General features: G+C 41.5%; 8 protein-coding genes across 8 annotated transcripts; 3 read left to right on the top strand and 5 right to left on the bottom strand.

Annotated features, from left to right (window-relative positions):
• Positions 1-309: 309 nt before the first annotated feature.
• BCR41DRAFT_420591 (hypothetical protein) lies at positions 310-2,794 on the top strand. The gene is made up of 2 exons (XM_022029917.1): positions 310-1,215; positions 1,362-2,794. The coding sequence occupies exons 1-2, from the start codon at positions 608-610 to the stop codon at positions 2,656-2,658; spliced, it is 1,905 nt and encodes a 634-aa protein (XP_021883385.1). The 5' UTR covers positions 310-607; the 3' UTR covers positions 2,659-2,794.
• Positions 2,795-2,835: 41 nt separating this feature from the next.
• On the bottom strand, positions 2,836-3,777 carry BCR41DRAFT_420590 (hypothetical protein). Its single transcript, XM_022029916.1, has 2 exons — positions 3,046-3,777; positions 2,836-2,962 (listed from the first exon to the last, which is right to left on the bottom strand). The coding sequence occupies exons 1-2, from the start codon at positions 3,391-3,393 to the stop codon at positions 2,912-2,914; spliced, it is 399 nt and encodes a 132-aa protein (XP_021883384.1). The 5' UTR covers positions 3,394-3,777; the 3' UTR covers positions 2,836-2,911.
• Positions 3,778-4,018: 241 nt separating this feature from the next.
• On the top strand, positions 4,019-6,746 carry BCR41DRAFT_349741 (hypothetical protein). The gene is made up of 4 exons (XM_022023526.1): positions 4,019-4,586; positions 4,803-4,869; positions 4,983-5,506; positions 5,723-6,746. The coding sequence occupies exons 1-4, from the start codon at positions 4,031-4,033 to the stop codon at positions 6,718-6,720; spliced, it is 2,145 nt and encodes a 714-aa protein (XP_021883383.1). The 5' UTR covers positions 4,019-4,030; the 3' UTR covers positions 6,721-6,746.
• Positions 6,747-7,101: 355 nt separating this feature from the next.
• Positions 7,102-8,973, bottom strand: BCR41DRAFT_385103 (hypothetical protein). Its single transcript, XM_022027640.1, has 8 exons — positions 8,767-8,973; positions 8,558-8,629; positions 8,348-8,444; positions 8,112-8,252; positions 7,878-8,006; positions 7,709-7,763; positions 7,469-7,605; positions 7,102-7,363 (listed from the first exon to the last, which is right to left on the bottom strand). Exons 1-8 carry the CDS (start codon positions 8,952-8,954, stop codon positions 7,244-7,246), a joined length of 939 nt encoding a protein of 312 aa, XP_021883382.1. The 5' UTR covers positions 8,955-8,973; the 3' UTR covers positions 7,102-7,243.
• Positions 8,974-9,135: 162 nt separating this feature from the next.
• BCR41DRAFT_293608 (hypothetical protein) lies at positions 9,136-9,927 on the bottom strand (the record flags this gene model as incomplete). Its single annotated transcript, XM_022020390.1, has 2 exons — positions 9,136-9,268; positions 9,581-9,927. Coding segments are annotated over 2 exons (480 nt in total), but the record flags the coding sequence as incomplete, so codon positions are not given.
• Positions 9,928-12,033: 2,106 nt separating this feature from the next.
• Positions 12,034-14,698, bottom strand: BCR41DRAFT_385102 (aspartic peptidase domain-containing protein). The gene is made up of 8 exons (XM_022027639.1): positions 14,368-14,698; positions 14,000-14,127; positions 13,743-13,887; positions 13,433-13,635; positions 13,124-13,332; positions 12,871-13,017; positions 12,567-12,767; positions 12,034-12,471 (listed from the first exon to the last, which is right to left on the bottom strand). Exons 1-8 carry the CDS (start codon positions 14,448-14,450, stop codon positions 12,196-12,198), a joined length of 1,392 nt encoding a protein of 463 aa, XP_021883380.1. The 5' UTR covers positions 14,451-14,698; the 3' UTR covers positions 12,034-12,195.
• Positions 14,699-15,436: 738 nt separating this feature from the next.
• Positions 15,437-16,761, bottom strand: BCR41DRAFT_320224 (mitochondrial inner membrane peptidase complex catalytic subunit). The gene is made up of 4 exons (XM_022021389.1): positions 16,630-16,761; positions 16,185-16,400; positions 15,915-16,025; positions 15,437-15,778 (listed from the first exon to the last, which is right to left on the bottom strand). The coding sequence occupies exons 1-4, from the start codon at positions 16,717-16,719 to the stop codon at positions 15,719-15,721; spliced, it is 477 nt and encodes a 158-aa protein (XP_021883379.1). The 5' UTR covers positions 16,720-16,761; the 3' UTR covers positions 15,437-15,718.
• A 1,272-nt stretch (positions 16,762-18,033) lies between these two features.
• On the top strand, positions 18,034-19,012 carry BCR41DRAFT_349734 (hypothetical protein). Its single transcript, XM_022023525.1, has 3 exons — positions 18,034-18,132; positions 18,632-18,848; positions 18,933-19,012. The coding sequence occupies exons 1-2, from the start codon at positions 18,085-18,087 to the stop codon at positions 18,797-18,799; spliced, it is 216 nt and encodes a 71-aa protein (XP_021883378.1). The 5' UTR covers positions 18,034-18,084; the 3' UTR covers positions 18,800-18,848; positions 18,933-19,012.
• The last annotated feature ends 445 nt before the right edge of the window (positions 19,013-19,457 follow it).

Below are 19,457 nucleotides of genomic sequence, written 5' to 3'. Positions count from 1 at the left end.
CTCTTTGTCCTCGTCCAAAAAGGTTTTTTTTTATTTTATTTTTAATTCTATTTTATTATTTATTAAGATATATATTGTTTTAAATATATTCAGTTCAATCGAAAGTTTATTTTAATTCCTGTATTTACTTTCCCGTGGGCATGGCACAGACAATACAAGGGCTACCATTCCACCATTCCACCATTCGACTATAAAAGAGATTGGTTGTCCAACCCCACTTTCTCACCGGCCATCATCTTCTTCGTTCTCTTTTCCCTCAATACCCTTTCCACATCCACATACCCTTCTATCGTTTGCTGTCATTCCTCAAAGACCTACCTTCCTTTCCTACATTGTTACTCCAAATTATAAACGTTACCACGATCCTACATTTTTATCTTTTATCTTTCATATCATCTTTATCTTCAAACGTTTTCTGTATTGATACGTGAATCATAAAAGGAAAAAAGAAAGAAAATACTCACTACTTGAAATATAATCCAATCTTACTATTATTCCATATCGTTCAACAATCCTCATCTTAATTGCCACCTATATCCTATACCAGCTTTTAATTTTTTTTAATATATACCAGATATCCCAGACATCGTAATATCTTTTATCCATCATGGTTCAATTCCCTGGAACAAAGACCACCACAAAGACCACGACTGTTAATGGGGTCACCACCACTGTCAAGACGATTACGGCGCCAGGCCAGCCCACTCGTATTATCACCACTACAACGACCAAGGTCCCTGCTGGTCAGCAGCCTGCCGACAATCAGCGACTCCCTACTCAGTTGGGTCAACCTCAACCCCAAGGCCGTCAGCCTGTTCAACAATCACAATCACAACCACAACCACAGCCACAACCAGAGCAGCAAGAGGTAAAGCGTAAGAGCAGTGGATTCTTTACCAACCTTAAGAAGCATGTCTTGCCCAAGAAGAATAACAATGTCCCTCAACAACAATACCCAACTCAGCAACAATACCCAACTCAACAACAACAACCACAACAGCAACAGCCACACCATACGACCATTATCCGCCAATCGGAAGATGATGGTCCAATCGACAACTTGGCAGAAAAGATGCGTCATGCTGCTCTGAGCCGTCCTACACAGCACGTGGAGCACCATTCATCATCCACCACAACTCAGGATGGAAAGGTCGTTCGGCACAACAGTGTGTCACATTCGCACGATGGTCCAGAAGACTCAATTGCTTGTCTCAAGTAAGCTTTTTTTTTTTTTTTTTTTTTTTTTTTTTTTTTTTGCTAAAACACTATTCTTCAATGTTCTAGATCTTATTTCTCCAGATTAATTTTTTTTTTACTAATCATAACTTTTTTTTTTTTTTTTTTTTTTTCGGTCTTGACAGGAGGAGTCGCCCTTGTGTTGCGCCCGACTTTAATGGCCAGAGATTGGACGTTAGTGCTATCGATTTTTCACGCGAGGATGGACATGCACGTGCATGCCCTAGCTCTGAGATGACTTCCATTCCACGTCTATCACACTACTTGACTTCCCCCTTCAAGGGTAATCAGATCTCTCAGCTTCGAACCATTTTCACCTGGCTGGCCAACAACATCGCTTATGATGTTCCTGCCTTCATGTCCGGTCGGTATGGTGATCAAGCTCCCGAAGCTGTCCTTCGCAATCGCAAGGCCGTCTGCGAGGGTTATTCCAATCTATACATTGCCCTCGCTGAGCCTGCTGGTCTCAAGGTTAAGAAGATCATTGGAGTTGCTCGCGGCATTGACACCCAAGTCGGAGACAACCGTCTTGGTTCTCCCCATGCCTGGAATGGTGTGACGATTAATGGCGAGCACCTGCTGATCGACTCCACCTGGGGTGCTGGTGTCTGTGACCTTAGCACAAGATCCTTCCGCAAACTTTTCCGCCCATTCTTCTTCTTGCTTCGTCCCAACAAACTCATCTATACTCACTGGCCTGAGGACCCCAAGGAGCAATTTTTGGACCCACCAATTGATGAGAATGTCTTCCGTGGTCTTCCATGCATCAAACCCGAGTCTTGGCAGTTGGGCATCAAGCTCTCTGGCAATCACCGGGGTCAAGTGATCAAAACCAAGGATGATGCTATTGAAGTCGAAGTTCGTTTGAAGAAGCGCCCTCAGGATGGAGCCACTGGCAAGATTGTTGCACGCTTGAACTGGAAGGGCCAGTCGATTCCAACATCTGTACAATGGGCACGTGAGGATGCCAAGTATGTGTACATGTTGATCAAATGTTGGTGCCCCAGCTCAGGATCAGGAGAGCTCAGCGTCTTTGGATGGCCACCAGGTGGTGATCAAACCAAGAATGGACCACAATGCTTGTTGTACAAGGTCGTCAACGAGGGGTCTGGACGTGCAGCAAAGCCATTGTTGCAGCAGTATGTTGTCAAGGGTTTTTCTTTCTCGGTGCTGGAGCCTATGACTGCACAAGTCAACAAGGGTGTTCCTCAAACGATCCGTGTCCGTGTGTTTGATGTGGAGAAAGGCATTACTCCAGCATTGGCCTTGCAAGGCCCTGAAGGGGGTATGCCAGAGAGATTGCCACAGGTTCAGCCTGGTCTTTTTGAAATGACCAAGGTCTTGACACCAGGTCAATGGAAGATTGTGCACATGACCTCTGAATATGGCTTCAGTTTTGCCGCTGTCTTTGACGCTGTATAAAAATAAAAAAAAAAGACTCGAGCTCAAAATCCTTCCACTCATGAAAAAGTAGCATTCTAGTTATTTTTTGTTCTTTCTCCCTTTTATATATACCATCATCCAAAAAGTTTTAACCACAGCCTTTGTTCATAATTTCTTTGTACTCTTTATAATTATTTTTGCATATTAAAATATAAAGCTGTTTTTATTCATTATCATACAAAAAAAAAAAGAAGCCTTGTTGTATTTCTCGAGGATAAAAAAAAAGATGACCTTACTTGGATTCACCAACGTCCTTGACCATTTCTTTGACTCTGGAAGGAGGCTATTCAAAGAATAGTGTTAATGAAAAGGTTGTTCAATGTAAAGATGATGCAAGAAGAGAAGGAAAAAAAAGTGATTTCTTACCACAGCAACGATGGCTTTGCCTTTATTCCAATCAACGACTAAGGGTCTCATCATATATCCTGGGTTTGCATCCAGGATTTGTTGAACCTCGGCCACTGTAGAGGCTTTGGGAGCCTCAGGAGTGAGGATGTCCTTGCAGCCTTTGGGGATTGAGCCATTGCCGAGGTATTCAACGATGTTGGTAACTTGTTGGTGTGTGGGCGGAGTAGCTTTTGAATCGACGACATCAATAGTAAAATCGTTGTTGACCGATGCTTGGCGTAATAGCTTCAATGCTTGGACACTAACATCGCTGGCTGGGTTATGAAAGAGTGTCAGCATTGCAAATCTTGGCAGACGGAAGGACATGGTGAAGTGAAGTCAAGATAATGAGTTTGGTATTGATTGATGTTTCCAGTTGATTTCTGTTTTTTACGAGAGTAAGAGTGAGAAAGAGAGATGGAGGGAAAGAGAGTGGAGCAGTAGTGAATGAATAGGCGAATCCGAGTGATGGATGATGATATATGATGGAAAGGATAAAAGAGCGTGAGAAAGAAAAGAAAAGAGAAGAAAAGGAGATCTCCATTCTTAACAAGTGATCCGGCGCTTTGGTTCAAGTTGTCATTACTTTTCACAAAAGAATATGACCTCATTTGTGTCAATGGTCCAATGCTGAAAAAAACCCATCCACACAGCCAGATTGTGTGAGATGTGGCGACGCTAATCCATGGTGAAGAGCAACAGGAAACAGCGAGAAAAGAAGGACGAGTGAGCATATTCATTGATGGGTATCGCCGTAATCAAGGCAAACAAAACAGCCTACTTTCATACGCATTTGCACGTTGATACCATTAACATTAACACGGAGTGGATTTAAAAATAATTACATCTTTTCTTATTTCTTCTTTCTTCACTCTCAATCCCCAATTCGTTCATTTCTCTTTCGAATCTCATTATAATAGACATCAACTACAAAAAAAAAAAAAAAAAAAAAAAAACGCAACGAATGTCTGACCAGGTTCCTGCTCACATTGCTCAGCAGCAACGGCTGTACCAAGCTGCAATGCAGAAGCAGAATGGAGGGCAACAGCAACAACAGCCTAACCCAGGATATGGTGGATACCCTCAGCAACAACAACAGCATCAATACTATCAAGGTCAACCCCAGCAGCAACAGCAACCTTATTATGGGCAACCCGGTCAAGTGGATGGCTATGGTGGTCAACAACAAGGCAGCTACAATCCCTATGGTGCACAGCAACATGGATATGGAGGATATCCTGAACATCAGCAACAACAACAAGGATATCAGCAGCAACAACAACAGCATCCTCCTGTTGTCCCTGCTACTGTTTCAATTCAGCCATTGTCCTACAACGGAAATTCTGGTGGTGCTGCCACTGCTTCTCCAATTCAAGGACAACAGCAACAGCAATATGGAGGATACGCTAATCAAGGACAACTTGCACCACCTGTTACAGCTCAGCAACAACAGCAAGCCCAACCAAGGCCTAATGCTACTCCCGGCAGCGAGTATCCTCTTCTTGTGGCCATCGATTTCGGTAAGAGTCTCTTTCCACACACACACTTAAATCTCCAAAAAAAAAAAAAAAAAAAAAAAAAAGAAAAAAGTCAATTCCACACCACATACTTTTTTTATGTTTAAGGCACAAATTGCCCGTAATAGTGAGAGATGTGTTTTTTTGACCAGAAACATGTCGACTAGGATAAAAATTTTATTTATTTTATTTTATTTATTTTTTTTGCTTCACCTCTAGGAACAACGTTCTCTGGAGTTGCGTATGCGTTCAAAAGCAACGGCGATGTACTGGAGATGACTACTTGGTAAAGATAAGCTTTATGTCGAACAGCTGGTTTCTGACAAAGAGCCTGCCCGCCCTAGACATTCCTGATTAGATAATCAATTAATATTCAAATCATTATCACTAATCTAATAGGCCTCATCAAGCAAATCTCTACGGAAAAGTGCCAACTGTGAGCGCATATAGCAAAGAGAATGACAAGATGCATTCGTGGGGATATGCAGCCAAGGCAGCGATGTTGACGCCCAATGGTCGTAACCTAGATCTCCTTCAAAAGTTTAAGTTGTTCCTCGACAATGATTTAGCGCCTTACTTGCCGCCTTTACCTAGAACTATCACACCTCAACAAGCTATCAGCGACTATTTACGTGCTATGCATACGCATGCTATCAATGAGATCACAAAGAACAGTGCTGGAGGCGTTGTCTTTGATCAATCTCATATTCAATATTGTTTGACCGTGCCTGCTATGTGGACAGATGCAGCAAAGGGTGTGATGAGACAGACAGCCATCCAGGCTGGTTTGATTCAACCTCAAGACCCTTCTCATCGTCTTCTCCTGGTTTCGGAACCCGAGGCTGCGGCCATGTATTGTGAAAGGAAATGTGAGCAATTCAACTTGCGTCATGGTGATCGCTTTATGATTTGCGATGCAGGAGGTAAAGTAGATAACTTCTTTTTTTTTTTTTTTTTTCTTCATCAATTCGCAAAGAACGACGTGTTATTGTTACGCATTCATAGGATTGCAGCGAAGAAACATTTTAATTATTTAGTTAGCGTCTTTTTTTTTTTTTAAATTAATTAACAATTTCCATATCTGACATGATATTGACGTTTTTTTTTTTTTTTTTTTTTTGGTAAACATAACAAAATAGGTGGAACTGTTGATTTAATTGTCTTCCAGGTTGATTACAGCAGTGGGACACGTACATTAACAGAGGTGACCCGTGGATCAGGAGCTAGCTGTGGATCGGGTTTCTTGGACGAGAACTTCTCGATGTTAGTTCGTCAGAAGCTTCAGCGGTATGACCTTCAACCAAAGGCATGGGCTCAAATCATGGAAGAATTTGTATTTATGCACAAGCCCCAGTTTGATGGAGATGAGGATTCGTTCATTACCATGCCAGCCACGGTTGCCAATGTAGTAGACCTGGACATGCGTCTCGAGGATGGACTGTTGGCGATTTCTGCGCAGGAGATGCGTGAGCTCGTGTTTGATCCGGTTGTGAACCAAGTCTTGGGGTTGATCGATGGACAGCTGTTCCAGTCACAACAATGTTCAGCCATCTTCTTGGTCGGAGGATTCGGTTCATCCCCTTATCTTCACAAGCGTGTTCAACAAGAGTTTGAGAACCGAGTGCCCTTGATTCGTTACCCTCCTCGTCCAGATTTAGCCGTTGTACGTGGAGCAGTGTACCACGGATTGACACATCAACCCGTTCAGGCTCGTGTGGCACGTCGTTGGTATGGAGTGGACACGACACGTCCTTACAAGGCTGGAGATCCTGTGGAAAAGAAGTATATGCAAGATGGCAAGTATCGTGTTCGGGATGGATTCTCGGTCTTTGTTCGTCCTGGACAGTCGATTGCTGTGGATGAATGTATTAGCAAAAAATATATCACGCACAAATACCCAGAACCACTATCATCACCACTCTATGTCTACAATGGAGAGAATCAGCCCGAGTTTGTGGATTCGCCCGGTGTGCAAAAGCTCTGTGACTTCACTATTCCTTTGCCACATATGCCTGGTGCTGCACCTGGTACGCCTGTAATATTCACCTTAAAGCTGTACTTTGGACGCACGGAATTAAAGGCCGAAGCAGAGTTCCAGAGTGGAGAGGTCATTTCTACATTATGCCAATTCCAGTAAAGAATTAAAATCAAACTCTATAATATCCTTTCGTATTTATATTGTTTTCATTAAATTCAAGCTGTTCATGTTGGTTTTATAACAATGCCGTTTTATGTTACATATTACGTGAATAGACTTTTTTTTTTTTTTTTTTTTTTTTTTTCCTTTATGTAAATGAAACCATGTTAGGGGTCTTACTACGATCAATTTGTATGAGATGCGAGGCAACAAGATCGTAGACGGCTTGAATACCGAGCTGAGTCGTACCACCTCGCTCAGTAGCTTCCCTACCAATAAGATCTTTAAGATCTTGAATTGCTACAGTCCCACCGACTTCCATCAGCACTTGGAGTGTACGGGCAATCAGGAAGACTCTGTCCGTTCGTGGCGGATCAAATTCTGGGGCTTTAGGATCAGCGCAGCTTTCAACTAACGATCTGCTAATTTGCCTAGGAAACAAGGAAAACGAAATGAACTTGCATATTCCATCGCGAGTAGAGAGATAGGTGTATAGATGTGAACTTGATTAGGGGAAGTAAGCTTACTCTAGTACGTCTAACATCACAATGTGCCGTTGACATCTCTCTAGACCATCCAAGAGTCGTTCTAGTTTCAAGTATGCTTCCTGGACTCCTTTTGGTAGTATTAAAGTGTCACCCTCCTAACAAATGGACGTGTAAAAGAAGCATCAACCATTCTACTCTAAGAAGCCTTGTTTTTCCCAGTAAATCCTCAAGACATTGCAAGCAGTTAAAAAATAAGATACCTGTATCGTGACCTTTTCATATAGCCGCATTAGCTCTTCAAACTGTGGGCTCGAGTCCTCTTTAGCTAGTGCTTCTGCGTCTTGTTGCGCCGTAAGTAGCTCATTACTTTCGCAAACTAGGTTCTCATACATGTCGACTTGCCAAAATCGGAAATAGAAATATTGACAATTAGAATACAACTTGATAGAGGCCAAAAAGTACAAATTTTGCAGCCAACAAAGTGTAAAGTGTCGATTTACCCAATTCCTTTTCTTGCCACCTTTGTTCTTGAATTCTATGGTTTAGTTTTTCAATCTTTTTTTTTTTTTTAAGGGTTAGTCATTGCATTAGAAAAAGTAAGCCATAGGCGTGGTTTGTTCTTTTGCCAGTAAGATGATATATGTCTAAATAGGCATTGGTTGTTGCTACCTCAAGCTTGCTTGCCGCAATTTCTGTATTCGTTTCTGGATCTTCCTCCTGTGTAGCGCTATCATATTGCATCAGCTCCATTTCTGAAAGACTCGCAAATCCATCCAGTTCCTGTTGCATTTGATTAAGCTATGCGATACAAATCAATGGTTTTTAGACAAAATAACTGTTAAAAATAAAATAAAGCAACTGTCAATTTTTTTTTTTCTTTTTTTCTTCTTTTTATATTATTACCAGCTGCCGTTTCTCGCTTAACATTTGCTCCAATGCAAAGATCTCTCCTTCTTCGCGCTCTACATCGGCCATGATTTCATCACCTTCCTGCCATCCTGGTCCTGACTGCTGTGTATCATTTGCCGAATTTGATCCTTGTAGCTAGTGTTATTGAGACAAGGATTTTGTTTAAAAAAAAAAAAAAAAAGGCCTACTTCTATTCTCTCCCTTTTCTTTCTTTTCTCCTATCTTCATACCTCTGCAAGTCTAGAAGAGAGTCTGGCAATAGAGGATAGAACGTCTACGTGTGCATTGCTTATCTCTTCCAATTGTTCATACACGTATTCATTCTGGCTATCCAAAAAAAAAAAAAAGTGAGTTTATTTCTCGTAACATTCAAGAAAAAAAAAATAAAAAATAAAAATAAAAAATATAAAAAATAAGAATGGCACTTTTTTAATTATTACCATATCTCATTCAAGGAAGTAGCTAATTCCATTGTTGACTCGAAATCATCCATATTTTCCCTTGTTCTTAAACTGATCCACACATACGTAAGTCAAAGAGAAAAAAAGGCAAGGGGGAATGATTATCAGCTTAGTTAGTAAATTGATCAAACTACGGCTGATACATGTATATATTGCTATTGCAAAAAGCCTTCTTTTCTTTACTTTACTTTCTCATAGTTTCAATTGGATTGGTAGTAAATAAGCTTTGCTCATACGTCTTTGCGTTTCTAACAGGAACTGCTTGGTTCTCCAGCAAAAGCGATGTATAAAACCGCGGCGCTGAAAAATCTGCAGATGCCAATCGGCGAGAAGCTTCCTCCAGCTCCAAGAGCCTGTGGTTAAATGATGTTGACATGGCTTTAGTAAATTAAATGAATGGAGAAAGTGAAGGAAAAAAAAAAAAAAAAAAAAAGGCGCGCCTCTTCGGTCTTGAACCTGAAAAATCAAGTTGGAGAGAGATACACGTGATTAACCATATATTAATGCTTGCTTTTATTGATTTATTGGCTTCTACTGTCACCATGAGATGCCTCATATCCATGTACACGCACCCTATAGAGGCATGTAAATCTCGGGTTCCCCCAGTTTGATTTGATGCGTATAACGACACCGAATGCAGGAACGTTCTGTTTCGATAGCGGGATTGGAAATGTCTGGATAGCCTTGATCCTCTGACTTGAATGTGTCTTATCATCGCGATATTCCTCTTGCATTGATGTAGGTATCTGGTATTCAATGGTGGTCAGTAAGGTCGCTCCTGAAGAGGGTGATCCTTCTTTCCACCATGCACCAAGTATAGGTGACAAGCCTCCCTTTCTGTTAATTTCACCGTTGTCGTCATGGCCGTCATCAACTGAGTCATTTTCTAAACTTCTATCCAGCTCCTCGTTCATAATTTCGCCTCCATTTTCATGCATTAATCCGCCTGCTTGCTCAAGCGGCTTAGACTGCGGTCGCTGTTTACCAATGGGCGCAGCCAACCTCCAGATCTCTATTCCTCTTGGAGCACTTCCCCGTTCATACGCGACACGAGGATGTACATGCTCAATTGTTATTTCCGTTACCACAATACGCCTAGAAAGCCGGATTGCAACCTGTCCCTCTGTTCCGTTCATTGCCCAGCACCTTCCGATATGCGTTCCTGGCTGGATAACCTCCAGTGGGCTCGCTGGTTTCAGTAAAGATGAGGAAAAAGAGCGAGGTGGCGAGAAGATGTATTTGAGTCCAAGATTACCGAGCAACGTTGGCTTTTTAGGTGCCTTGTATGTTGCAGATGTCATCTCGAGCATAACTTCTCCTCCTGCACTGAAGAGTGCATAATCTGGTTTTGCGATCACATCTGCAGCGTATTTTTCTAAAGCCTGATCGATCAATTCATGAATAGCATGTCTTTCTTCAGGACCAAGCCTGTTGGGAGGGTCTTTTGGCGAAGGCCCCGATGACTGCCCGTCCCCGGTATGCTTTGTACCCATCCATGCTCTGCCCACCCATGATCCGAAAATAGATACAGTATTCAGTTTGTTATTCTTTTTCATTAGCTCGACAACTCTTTTTTCCATACTTGACCAAATGGCATCGACTTCCGACTTGATGAGGTTTAGAAATTCCATCCTTGACAATACCACGATACGATCGTCGATAGCCCGATGCAATAATCGCTCATTTTCATTCAGAAAGTCCATCCACTGCTGAGCTGTTGGCGACTCTTTCGACCGTCCTTCTGTCTCTTCGCGTGCTACAAATACCTGCCGCGCACGATCCCAGAATGCATCAGGGATTTGAATTTCGCCAGTAGCAGGGTCATGTGTTAAAGCAAGGTACTGTGGTATTTCCCGTTTGAGTGTCTCCAACATAATGCGTTCGATCCATTCCCCGCTTACGACGTCCTCCTTTAATGATCCATAGTTCTGATCGCTGTCCGCCATTTGGTCTTCTACTATCAAGACTCGTCGTTCAACTGCATCGAATTTGGACGTAACCTCCTTACGCAAAGCATGCTGTGACTGGTCAAGGTCTTGAATCGCATTCTCCATCCATTTGATCCAAGGCTCTAGCCCACCGACTGACCGGATAGAGCCTTCTGAAGCTTGAGTGCGGCTTGAACGGCGTCTATACCAAGTGTCCCGCGGGTCGAGCCATGATTGTGTATTAGGAAGCTTAAGGTGATCGAAAAGCTTAGAGACTCGAGGTAGCTCGGTTATAGAAGAGGTACGATGCCACCACAGGCCCAAGTTATCCTTTAGGGATACAGTGGAGGACGCTGCCGAAGGCCCATTCATCGATAAAGTCATATGCAATGCAAGTCCCACAAACATCATCATGCAAAAAAAAACTAGAAGCTGTGCTCGCCCTTCTAGTAGTGTGTAAACTAACTTCCTAATGCTACACAAGAAGATTGAAGTGGCTTGCATGGCCAAAAAACCTCCCGTCATTAAAAGCGTCAAGAATATGTCTACTATTATAGTCAAGGCGTAGTAGAATGGCATCATGAACCATCTTACAATAGCCTCCAATACCCCCATTAGGACGTGACCTATCCAGGATATAATCCACAATATTACCGAGGCTGGCAAGGATTGACCACTCAAACCATTCACTTCTTCCAGTGACCTTTGGGTAGCATCTGTATCCACTGATAATCGCCAAGAGTTTGCTGTTTGGTGATGTCCTCGGCTCCACCATAACTTTATTGCACTCCACTTCGTGGCAACCGATCCTCTCAGTTTATTAGCATGCTCACGCTCCAATTCCCTGTAAATCTCCTCTTCCTCGGTATAACTCCTCGTATCACTGTTATCATCACTATCATCATCACTACCGTCATCACCGTTGTCGTCGACGCCACTGTCGTCCTCACTCCTTGATTTAGTCTTCATAAGGTTCGTAGCGGATCGATACCTGTCCTTCCCACTACATCGAGCTTGAGTGGCTTTAATACCGTCATTCCTGACGATTGCGCCGTCAGTGGAGCTGGGGCTGGATTCTTTAGGGAGCAACGGCGGAGCAGACATGTTGTAGGCGCTTTCGGAATCGCTACTACTAAGCTGGTGTTAAAAATTGCGTTGTGGTGGTTACTACGACACGATTGGAGACTGATGGTGTGATAATATACTGAAAATCCACAGGCCCGGGACGGAATTTTGGTTATTTATATGTGTTGGGGATATTCTGTAAAATAACAAGCATAATGCTATTGAGTGGCGGGAGTAGGGGAGATAAAAAGCGAAACGCAAAGAGCAGAAATAAGATGAACAGTTTGGTTGTTTAGCTGTGGCAGTAGGCTTCTTTAAGGCAAAGTAAGAACTTTGTGCACACAAGGAATTTAAATCTGTCTTCCTTCATGATCTTTCTCTTGATCAACAACACAGTATACATTATTGAAACTACAAAAAAGAAGTATACAGTAGTTTGTACCACAGTTGATGATATGTTATATTTCCGTGTTTATGCGTTTACCATTGCAAACATGTAATGTATCGCCTTTGTTCATTATTAAGCTATTAGGATAGACTATATGCAAGGTTAAGGGTATATGGTTTAGGGTTGATATTTTACTAGGAGGGGGAAGAAGGTGAGAGATTGATCCTCAAAGGGTTTTAGATCAATGCAAAGACAACTGTGCTAGCAAGAGCAAGAGCTTGCGTGGTATACGGCACGAGGAACCCGCCTGATGCGCCGTTTCCTCTATCTTTAGACAAACCAATAGGCTCATCGACCTCAATATTGGCACCACCAGTGGTGACCTTATTAACAATAGTGGAGCTCTTGTTGGTAAGCTCAGCGAAGCCAACGCGACCACCTGTCTCTGCATTTGTACCAAAGTCAAAGACAGTGTAAACATTCTTGATCAGCGTGTCTCCCAGAAGCCAATTCTAGAATTCAAAGTAAAGCATCAAATTGAACTGAGTTAGCTGAGAATTTAAGGACAAGTTACCGATCGATGAAAACATCATTTTACTCCTCTTACAGAGATGACTGAAACACTGCCAGTAGCAAACATGGCTGAACTTGCACAGTATAGAGCACCTGTCTCGATGTCCTTGTATCGAATGTTTTGAATTGCAAAGATGTGGTATGGGATCGTAGCCGTGAAGTTTCCAAAAGTAAACGAAACAGGGGTGTCACCTTCACATGGGATGATCCAAACGATACCGTCAGCTGATTCGGTCTAAAAAAAAAAAAAAAAAGCACGATAGTAGAAAAATAAATCATTAGCTAAACGCAGATGAACAATGTACAGCATGTCATTAAGTCTATGAAAGCTAACTTACCAACTTAACACTACGGGGGATAGCGCTATTGATAGCGTCAGATACAACCTCGGGAAGAAGCATAGCAGATGTACCAGTGTCAATCGTTGCCAATGCACTTGTCACAGCGATTTTTTTGCCGTTTACAGATACACTACCAACAGGAATCTAATGGCGCCAAACAAAGCAACACATAACCATTGAGTAAATTCAGTGCATGACATCGCTATGCATGCAGATGTAACATAAAAGAGAAAAAAGCAGTGAAGCGTACAGTCCATGGAGCGGATGGATCACAATCAACATAGGTGATACCGCCTGTGAAGCGGGATGGGTCTACACCTCCAAACGTAATTTCTCCACCAGGTGTTGTGAGTGACGTTGAGTTTGTCTCATCAAGCCAGATACCAACCAAAGGCTGAGTCAAGGCATCAGAGTCCTTCAACACATTCAAGAACGCAGCGTTGGATGGGATTTTCTTATCTATAAGGGTAATGTTGACAAAGATTTAGAGAGATGTAAGTTATCGATACCCAAAAGTACGATATGGGATATTTTATGTCATTAACGGCAAGGAACTTACATTGACGAATAGTGTACCACAGTCCCATGATGCCGTCAACCGTTGGCGGCAGCTGCGCGTTATAGCTATTTACAATGCCAGCAAGGGAACTGAAGCTTAAGCTTCCGAGGCTGAAGATGTCTGTCACATAGTCACCAACAACACCATCACCAGAAACATATGAAGCATTCAAAATGCCACTATTTGGAGATGATTTACAAGTTCTAAGTTTGATATATATATATAAAGAAAGAAAAGGTATTAAATTAAGTGATTGTGTCGTTTACAGTAAAGCAGGGAGTTTTCAAGCGTCAAAGGAATGGTGACTTACGGTGATGATAGGCAATCAAAGCGATTGAAAATATCGGCGCAGCTATCCCCAGAGCAAGTCTTGTTGACGACCCATGTAATTGGACTTCCAGTATCGATGGCTAAATTAAACAGCTGAGGTGGCGTGCCAATGCCTAGGGTCACAGCTGAAGGCGCAAAAACACATGCAAAAGAGAGAATGAAATAGAACATTTTAAATGCTGTTTATAGGCTGGTGGATTGAGGGAGTTGAAGTATGAAGATGATGCCCTAACTTACTGTACATCACATCTTGAGCGACGCTTTTCAGAGAGCTTGTTGAAGTTGAACTGCGCCTTTGCAAGTATCGCTTTGTGAGAGAAATGGCGTTCTGATGCTCGGGTCGTACCAATGCTTTCATTGGTACACTGTGATTGGAGATCAAGGAGAAATATGTTTGGAATGAATGTTAGAGTGATACTATCTCAATTGAGATAAATGAAAACAAAGAAAGTCGGTGGCGTATAATTGGATTTGGTATGGTTATGTGGATAATATGCTTGATCAATCGATCTAATATGTCTAATATGGTTTTATCGAATTTTTTTTTTTTTTTTTTTTTTTTTTTTTGAAAAAAAAAAAAAAAAAAAAAAAAGTTGAAGACATACGTTACAACACCGGTGCCTGCAGCATTGGCGAATATACTGCACGCCAGTCCCAATGATGCTGCAAGAAATGTAGTCACCAACATTGTAAAGAAATGTAGGAATATATGTTTGATTAAAGTGATTATGCAGATGAGGGAAGGTTGGGTTGGCTAAGATGATATATCAAGAGGGCAGAGGAGAAAAGGAGGTATGGTATTGCAAAGGACGATAATCAAGGGCACAACATGGAAAAAGATGCGAGGAGCTGGGAATGGGAGAGATTAAGCAGTGGATGTGGAAAGAGCAAGAAAGAAGGAAAGAAGAATGAAGAGAGAAGAGGAGGAAAAAAGGAAAAGGAAGCAAGAGGGGTTAAAAAAGGCTTGATGTAGAGGAATATTAATACAAAAAGCATGCCAATCCTGTTTCAATACGATCTGAGATATACGAACGTTGTTTATCTTGTGTTTGTGTTTGCGCTTGTGCATGTTGTGTTTCCATGCGCATTGACGCTGCAGGGTTTCTGTTTAGTAAAAAATATACGCCGAATGTCTCTACGCTCCGAGAGCATACTTTCTAGCCTTTGATTCTTGGGTTGCAAGGGCTTGTTTGTGTTTGTGCATCGGAGGGTTTGTGCTCAGACAACGCATTGTCCTCCCGTCTTACATTTTTCTCTGCGGAGAAAATATAATTTGAACTTTATTAGGTACATGTAGTGTCTCCTTAACCTTTAAAGTTGTCATATGTACTATACTCAGGCACAGGCACAGATACAGGTACGAGCAAATGCACAGAGTGTCTCTATCATCCAGGAACCAATACAACTATACCTTCTATACCTTGACTGGCCCGGGAGAAAGTACTTGCTCGACAATGACACTATAAGCCATCTGATAACAAATAGGCCATTTGTAATGTATTTCTGCTCTGCAAAATGCATGATATGCCGGAGAGATTCTTGAAAAAACATGATGTTTATGCACATGCCGTTGAATCCAGAATTATAGAATCAATAAGTTGATTTGATATTTCACTCTGTAACACAAACAAAAACGGCAAGGAGACTATCTCCAACAGCACCAAAGGCTGTTTTATTGCGCCACATATGCATTTTTTTATAGAGAGCTGTTAAAGTACATGTACTAAAAGTTGTCTAAATCGAACAGCAAACAAAAAAGGTATCTTGCAATGTTGCTGCAAGCTGATCCAGGACTACGGAACAAAAACCCCTCATTCGCTAATCGAGCTTGAAGGTGGCTGTGAGTGCCGGAACGCTGAGCGGAGAATACAATACAACCTTGAAGTCATAGCATGACGTGGAAATGAATCGCAAATCACATAGAGATAAATAATATAATTATGTTACCGACATAAACTATACAAACTCCATAATCTCTTCCATGCCATTTCCAAGCCATTTTGGACTGGGCCAAAGCTATTCCACAAATTTCATAGAAACAGAAAGGTTACAAAAAGATCAGCCAGTGTCGAGGCTTTTTTTTTTTTTTTTTTTTTTTTTTTTAAAAAAAAAAAAAAAATACGCTCATTGCTGTAAAGATATTTTTTCTTACTCTTGCAAAGACACGGCCAAGGATCAATCCTCCACTAACAGGGCCATAGACGCGCGAATCAGTCGAATTGTTAAGGTTATCACCCATCAACCAATAGTGCCCCGGAGGAACCTAAATAGGATTTCGGAAAGAGATACGTGTCCGTTAGGACCAAACAAAACCAGACCGATTTTTTTTTTCAAAAAAAAAAAAAAAAAAGAATCTACAGTTGATACAAAAAGACCACAGGCAACCCGAGTGGATTAGGACGATTGTTTGTAAGTGACTTACAGTAATATACTGCCGGTGCAAAGATACAGGGTTGATGCAGACCTTATCTCCTGGCACACCAATGATGCGTTTACAAACTAGTTTTGATGGATCCAGTGGAGAGACAGCTACAACGAGATCTCCTGTATCGAGCTTTGAGAACCGTTGGGTCAGATGCTCATATGCGACAATATCTCCCGTCATGTTTAGTGTAGGAAGCATTGACGGGCCAAAACACTATTATATCCAACATACCAAATGGCGAACAAAATTCAAACGAAAAAAAAAAAAAAAAGGACAGACAAGGACATGTGAGCATGAAAATGAGGATAGTAATCGATAATTATAGTTTGTTCATTTCAAGAAAAAGAATAAAAACGGAGTTTGGGTCAATGAAAATGGTGGACATCAGAGTAATTTGTACGCACTCATTAAGAGAAGTAAGGAGAGAAAGGAGAAATCATACCCAGGTGAATTCGGCAATATTTTCATTAAATAACTGTATCCCACAGGCTACCTGAACCACCAGTGCCGTGCTCCGGAGATATCGCGACATTGGGATCAGATTTATGGGGAGGAAAGTACAACAATGAAGACACTGAAGCAATGCATTGCTTCAGTGTCATTTCTGAAACACGTCATGCTGTGGGGTGTAGTCACGTGACAAGACTAGTCCAACAATGTTTGTTGGTTACGCGGTAAGAACATTTACGATTCTTTGTCATGAGTGGAGCTGTAACCTTAAAAAGAAGATCCTGAGAAAGACGTGGTCCTGCTGTTTTAATGTTTTGTATGTCAGCGTATCAGCATTGTAATAAAGAGTGGGCGGCACAGCAGTGTTACAAAATTTGTCGGGTATCTCACAGTATTAAGGTATTGACTACATGATTGATGCCTGTACTCTAAAAGAAAAGCAAATTTCCAACTTGACAAAAGGGGCGACCAAAGAATAAAGGATTAAACGCATACAATTATATAAAGACTTTTCCCCCTGACTTCTCACGCGCTTCCAGCAGAGTTCCGTACCACCAAAGAATGGGTGAGCACTCATAGTACTAGGGACTAATGTGTATTACAGTCATTATTCAACATGCTTCCTAACGTTAAAAAGATTAATAGAGGAATGTTGTCAAAGCTCGATAATGGTAGGAACCAGGTGGGATGCAACCGCCAGATCACCCCTATATAGTGCGCCATGGACATGTACTCTTTATCTTTTTTCTTTTTCTTTTTTTTTTTAAAAAATATAATGATGCTATAACTGCTATTAACGAGAACTCGATGTTAAGCACTTGATGCCAAATGACATAACAAAAGCTCTTGCACTGTCTTTTTTTTAAAAAAAAAATGTAGAGAGTGATTCTCTCGTTACTTTCTTCTAAATGGGTCGCGCTCTAGACTTACCTGCAAAAAGTTCATCAGCAATGCTCTTTTCTCCGCTTCCCTGTGTCCTAAGTAACGTAGCCCCGGATCATGACCTTGGGATCTTTTCAAAAAAAAAAAAAAAAAAGAAAGAAAAAGAGATAAAGAGAGACTTTGATATGATATCCAATCTTTTAGGTAGCCTGTTATTCTATGATACTCCATTGTCTTCTCCATTCTGCACTTCGACAATTTTGCAGCTAAGATATTTTTAAGCCGGCAAATGTTACTAGTGCAGTCGTTCTTGTCCAGAGGAAGAAAGGAGAGAGAAGAGGCCAGTCCTCGAACATCCGAAGAATGTGAGGTATTTATGGGCCTGTGAGTGGTAGAGCAAATAATAGAGGAATGTAATCCATACAATGACAGCAGAAAGTCAGCTGACCTCTTGGTTTTTGGGCCAAAATTGTGCTACACTCGATTTGGCAGTGTGAACTTCATTGCCAGCATCCTCCTCTTTGACTTCCTCAACCCGCATTCGTTATTTGACATCCGATACATTATGGGAGCTGAGTACATTGTCTTTGGCAGAGCCATCCCCACCTACAAGGTATACTTTTGTAGTTTCATCATTAACAATAGCAACAATAATAACAACCTCATGTATACATGTTCAGACCATCCAATTCAGTAAATCAGATCATATGAAGGACATCAAGTAGTTACCACAACCCTTTTTGGCTGATTCAATGACTTCTCGCGACTATTTAAAGCATGCAAATACACAGTCAATCGAATGGAGCTGTCGACGTCTATACTGGCTAAAATCGTGATCCATGTTTACAGATGTATTCATTTCAGAGAATACATAACTTCGGAACAGAGTACTTCACTCCCAGCCAGGAAGAGAGACCATATGCAGAACTCAGTTTCATGCCACCACTCAACGTCAATATTAATAATGGATTAATGCACGTGTATAGAGCAGAAGTATTAGTGATTCATAAAATAGAGACATCAAAAGCCAAAATAATTTCTACATGACAAACAAACAAATGATCTAACAGTTGTCCTTTCGTTTATCATTGTCCTTATTGTATTGCTCATAGCTGGCTCTTGCCACCTATGCTGCTATTGCTACTCCTATTGCTGTCTCAAAGTTCACCAAGAAGGATGCTGCAGCTGTCAATGTCGTTCCTGCTTCTTCTCAGGATGAAGATGCCTTTATCCATGAGTTCCTCAAGGCTGCTGAAGAAGACCATACTCACAACGTCTAAGTTTCTTTAGCATGTTCCATTTGAACCACAGCCAAACACTTGAATAGAGGCATGTAATAAATAAGCATAACTTCAATTGCTGATTTGTAGCGGCGAGCGTACAAGCCAATCAACTCAAAAATGGGCATTTCAGATTGTTTTAATTGTTGCACTAAAAAGGCTTACCAAACCGATGTCAGGGCGCCGTCGATCTCAAACAGGATAAAATTGGCCATAGTAAGCTGAGCTTTTACCAAGGGATGACAATAGTTGGACTGTAATAACCCTGTGACCCGATAACATCGTTACTATCATCTGCAAGTTTCTGGCGAAGCTGTTTTTCTAACAATCAGACTCCTTCCCTCGGCAGAGAGTATTTCCTGAGCCTCCTTGCTGTAGATAATCATCTTGTTTGTTAGTAACCTTAAAAACGGATCTGAGCTCGTTGGAGTAAATAAGGTACTCGGCCACTTTGGGACACACCGAAAAAGAAAAAAAAAGACAGGGACGAATGTTTTTTTTTTTTTTTTTTTGTATGAATGTAGGCTGAATGCTTCCTTCTCTTTTTCCTCATTCCTCACCCTTTTACTCTCGCTCGCACCGTTCCTCTCATGCAACTATACCCAACATAACGTTTCCATTTTCGACTTTCATCCCTGTCACTCTCCTCTCACTCTCC

This window comes from Lobosporangium transversale (genome assembly GCF_002105155.1).
Source record: "Lobosporangium transversale strain NRRL 3116 chromosome Unknown BCR41scaffold_10, whole genome shotgun sequence".
NCBI lineage: Eukaryota > Fungi > Mortierellomycota > Mortierellomycetes > Mortierellales > Mortierellaceae > Lobosporangium > Lobosporangium transversale.
This window is presented reverse-complemented; position numbering and strand designations above follow the sequence as displayed.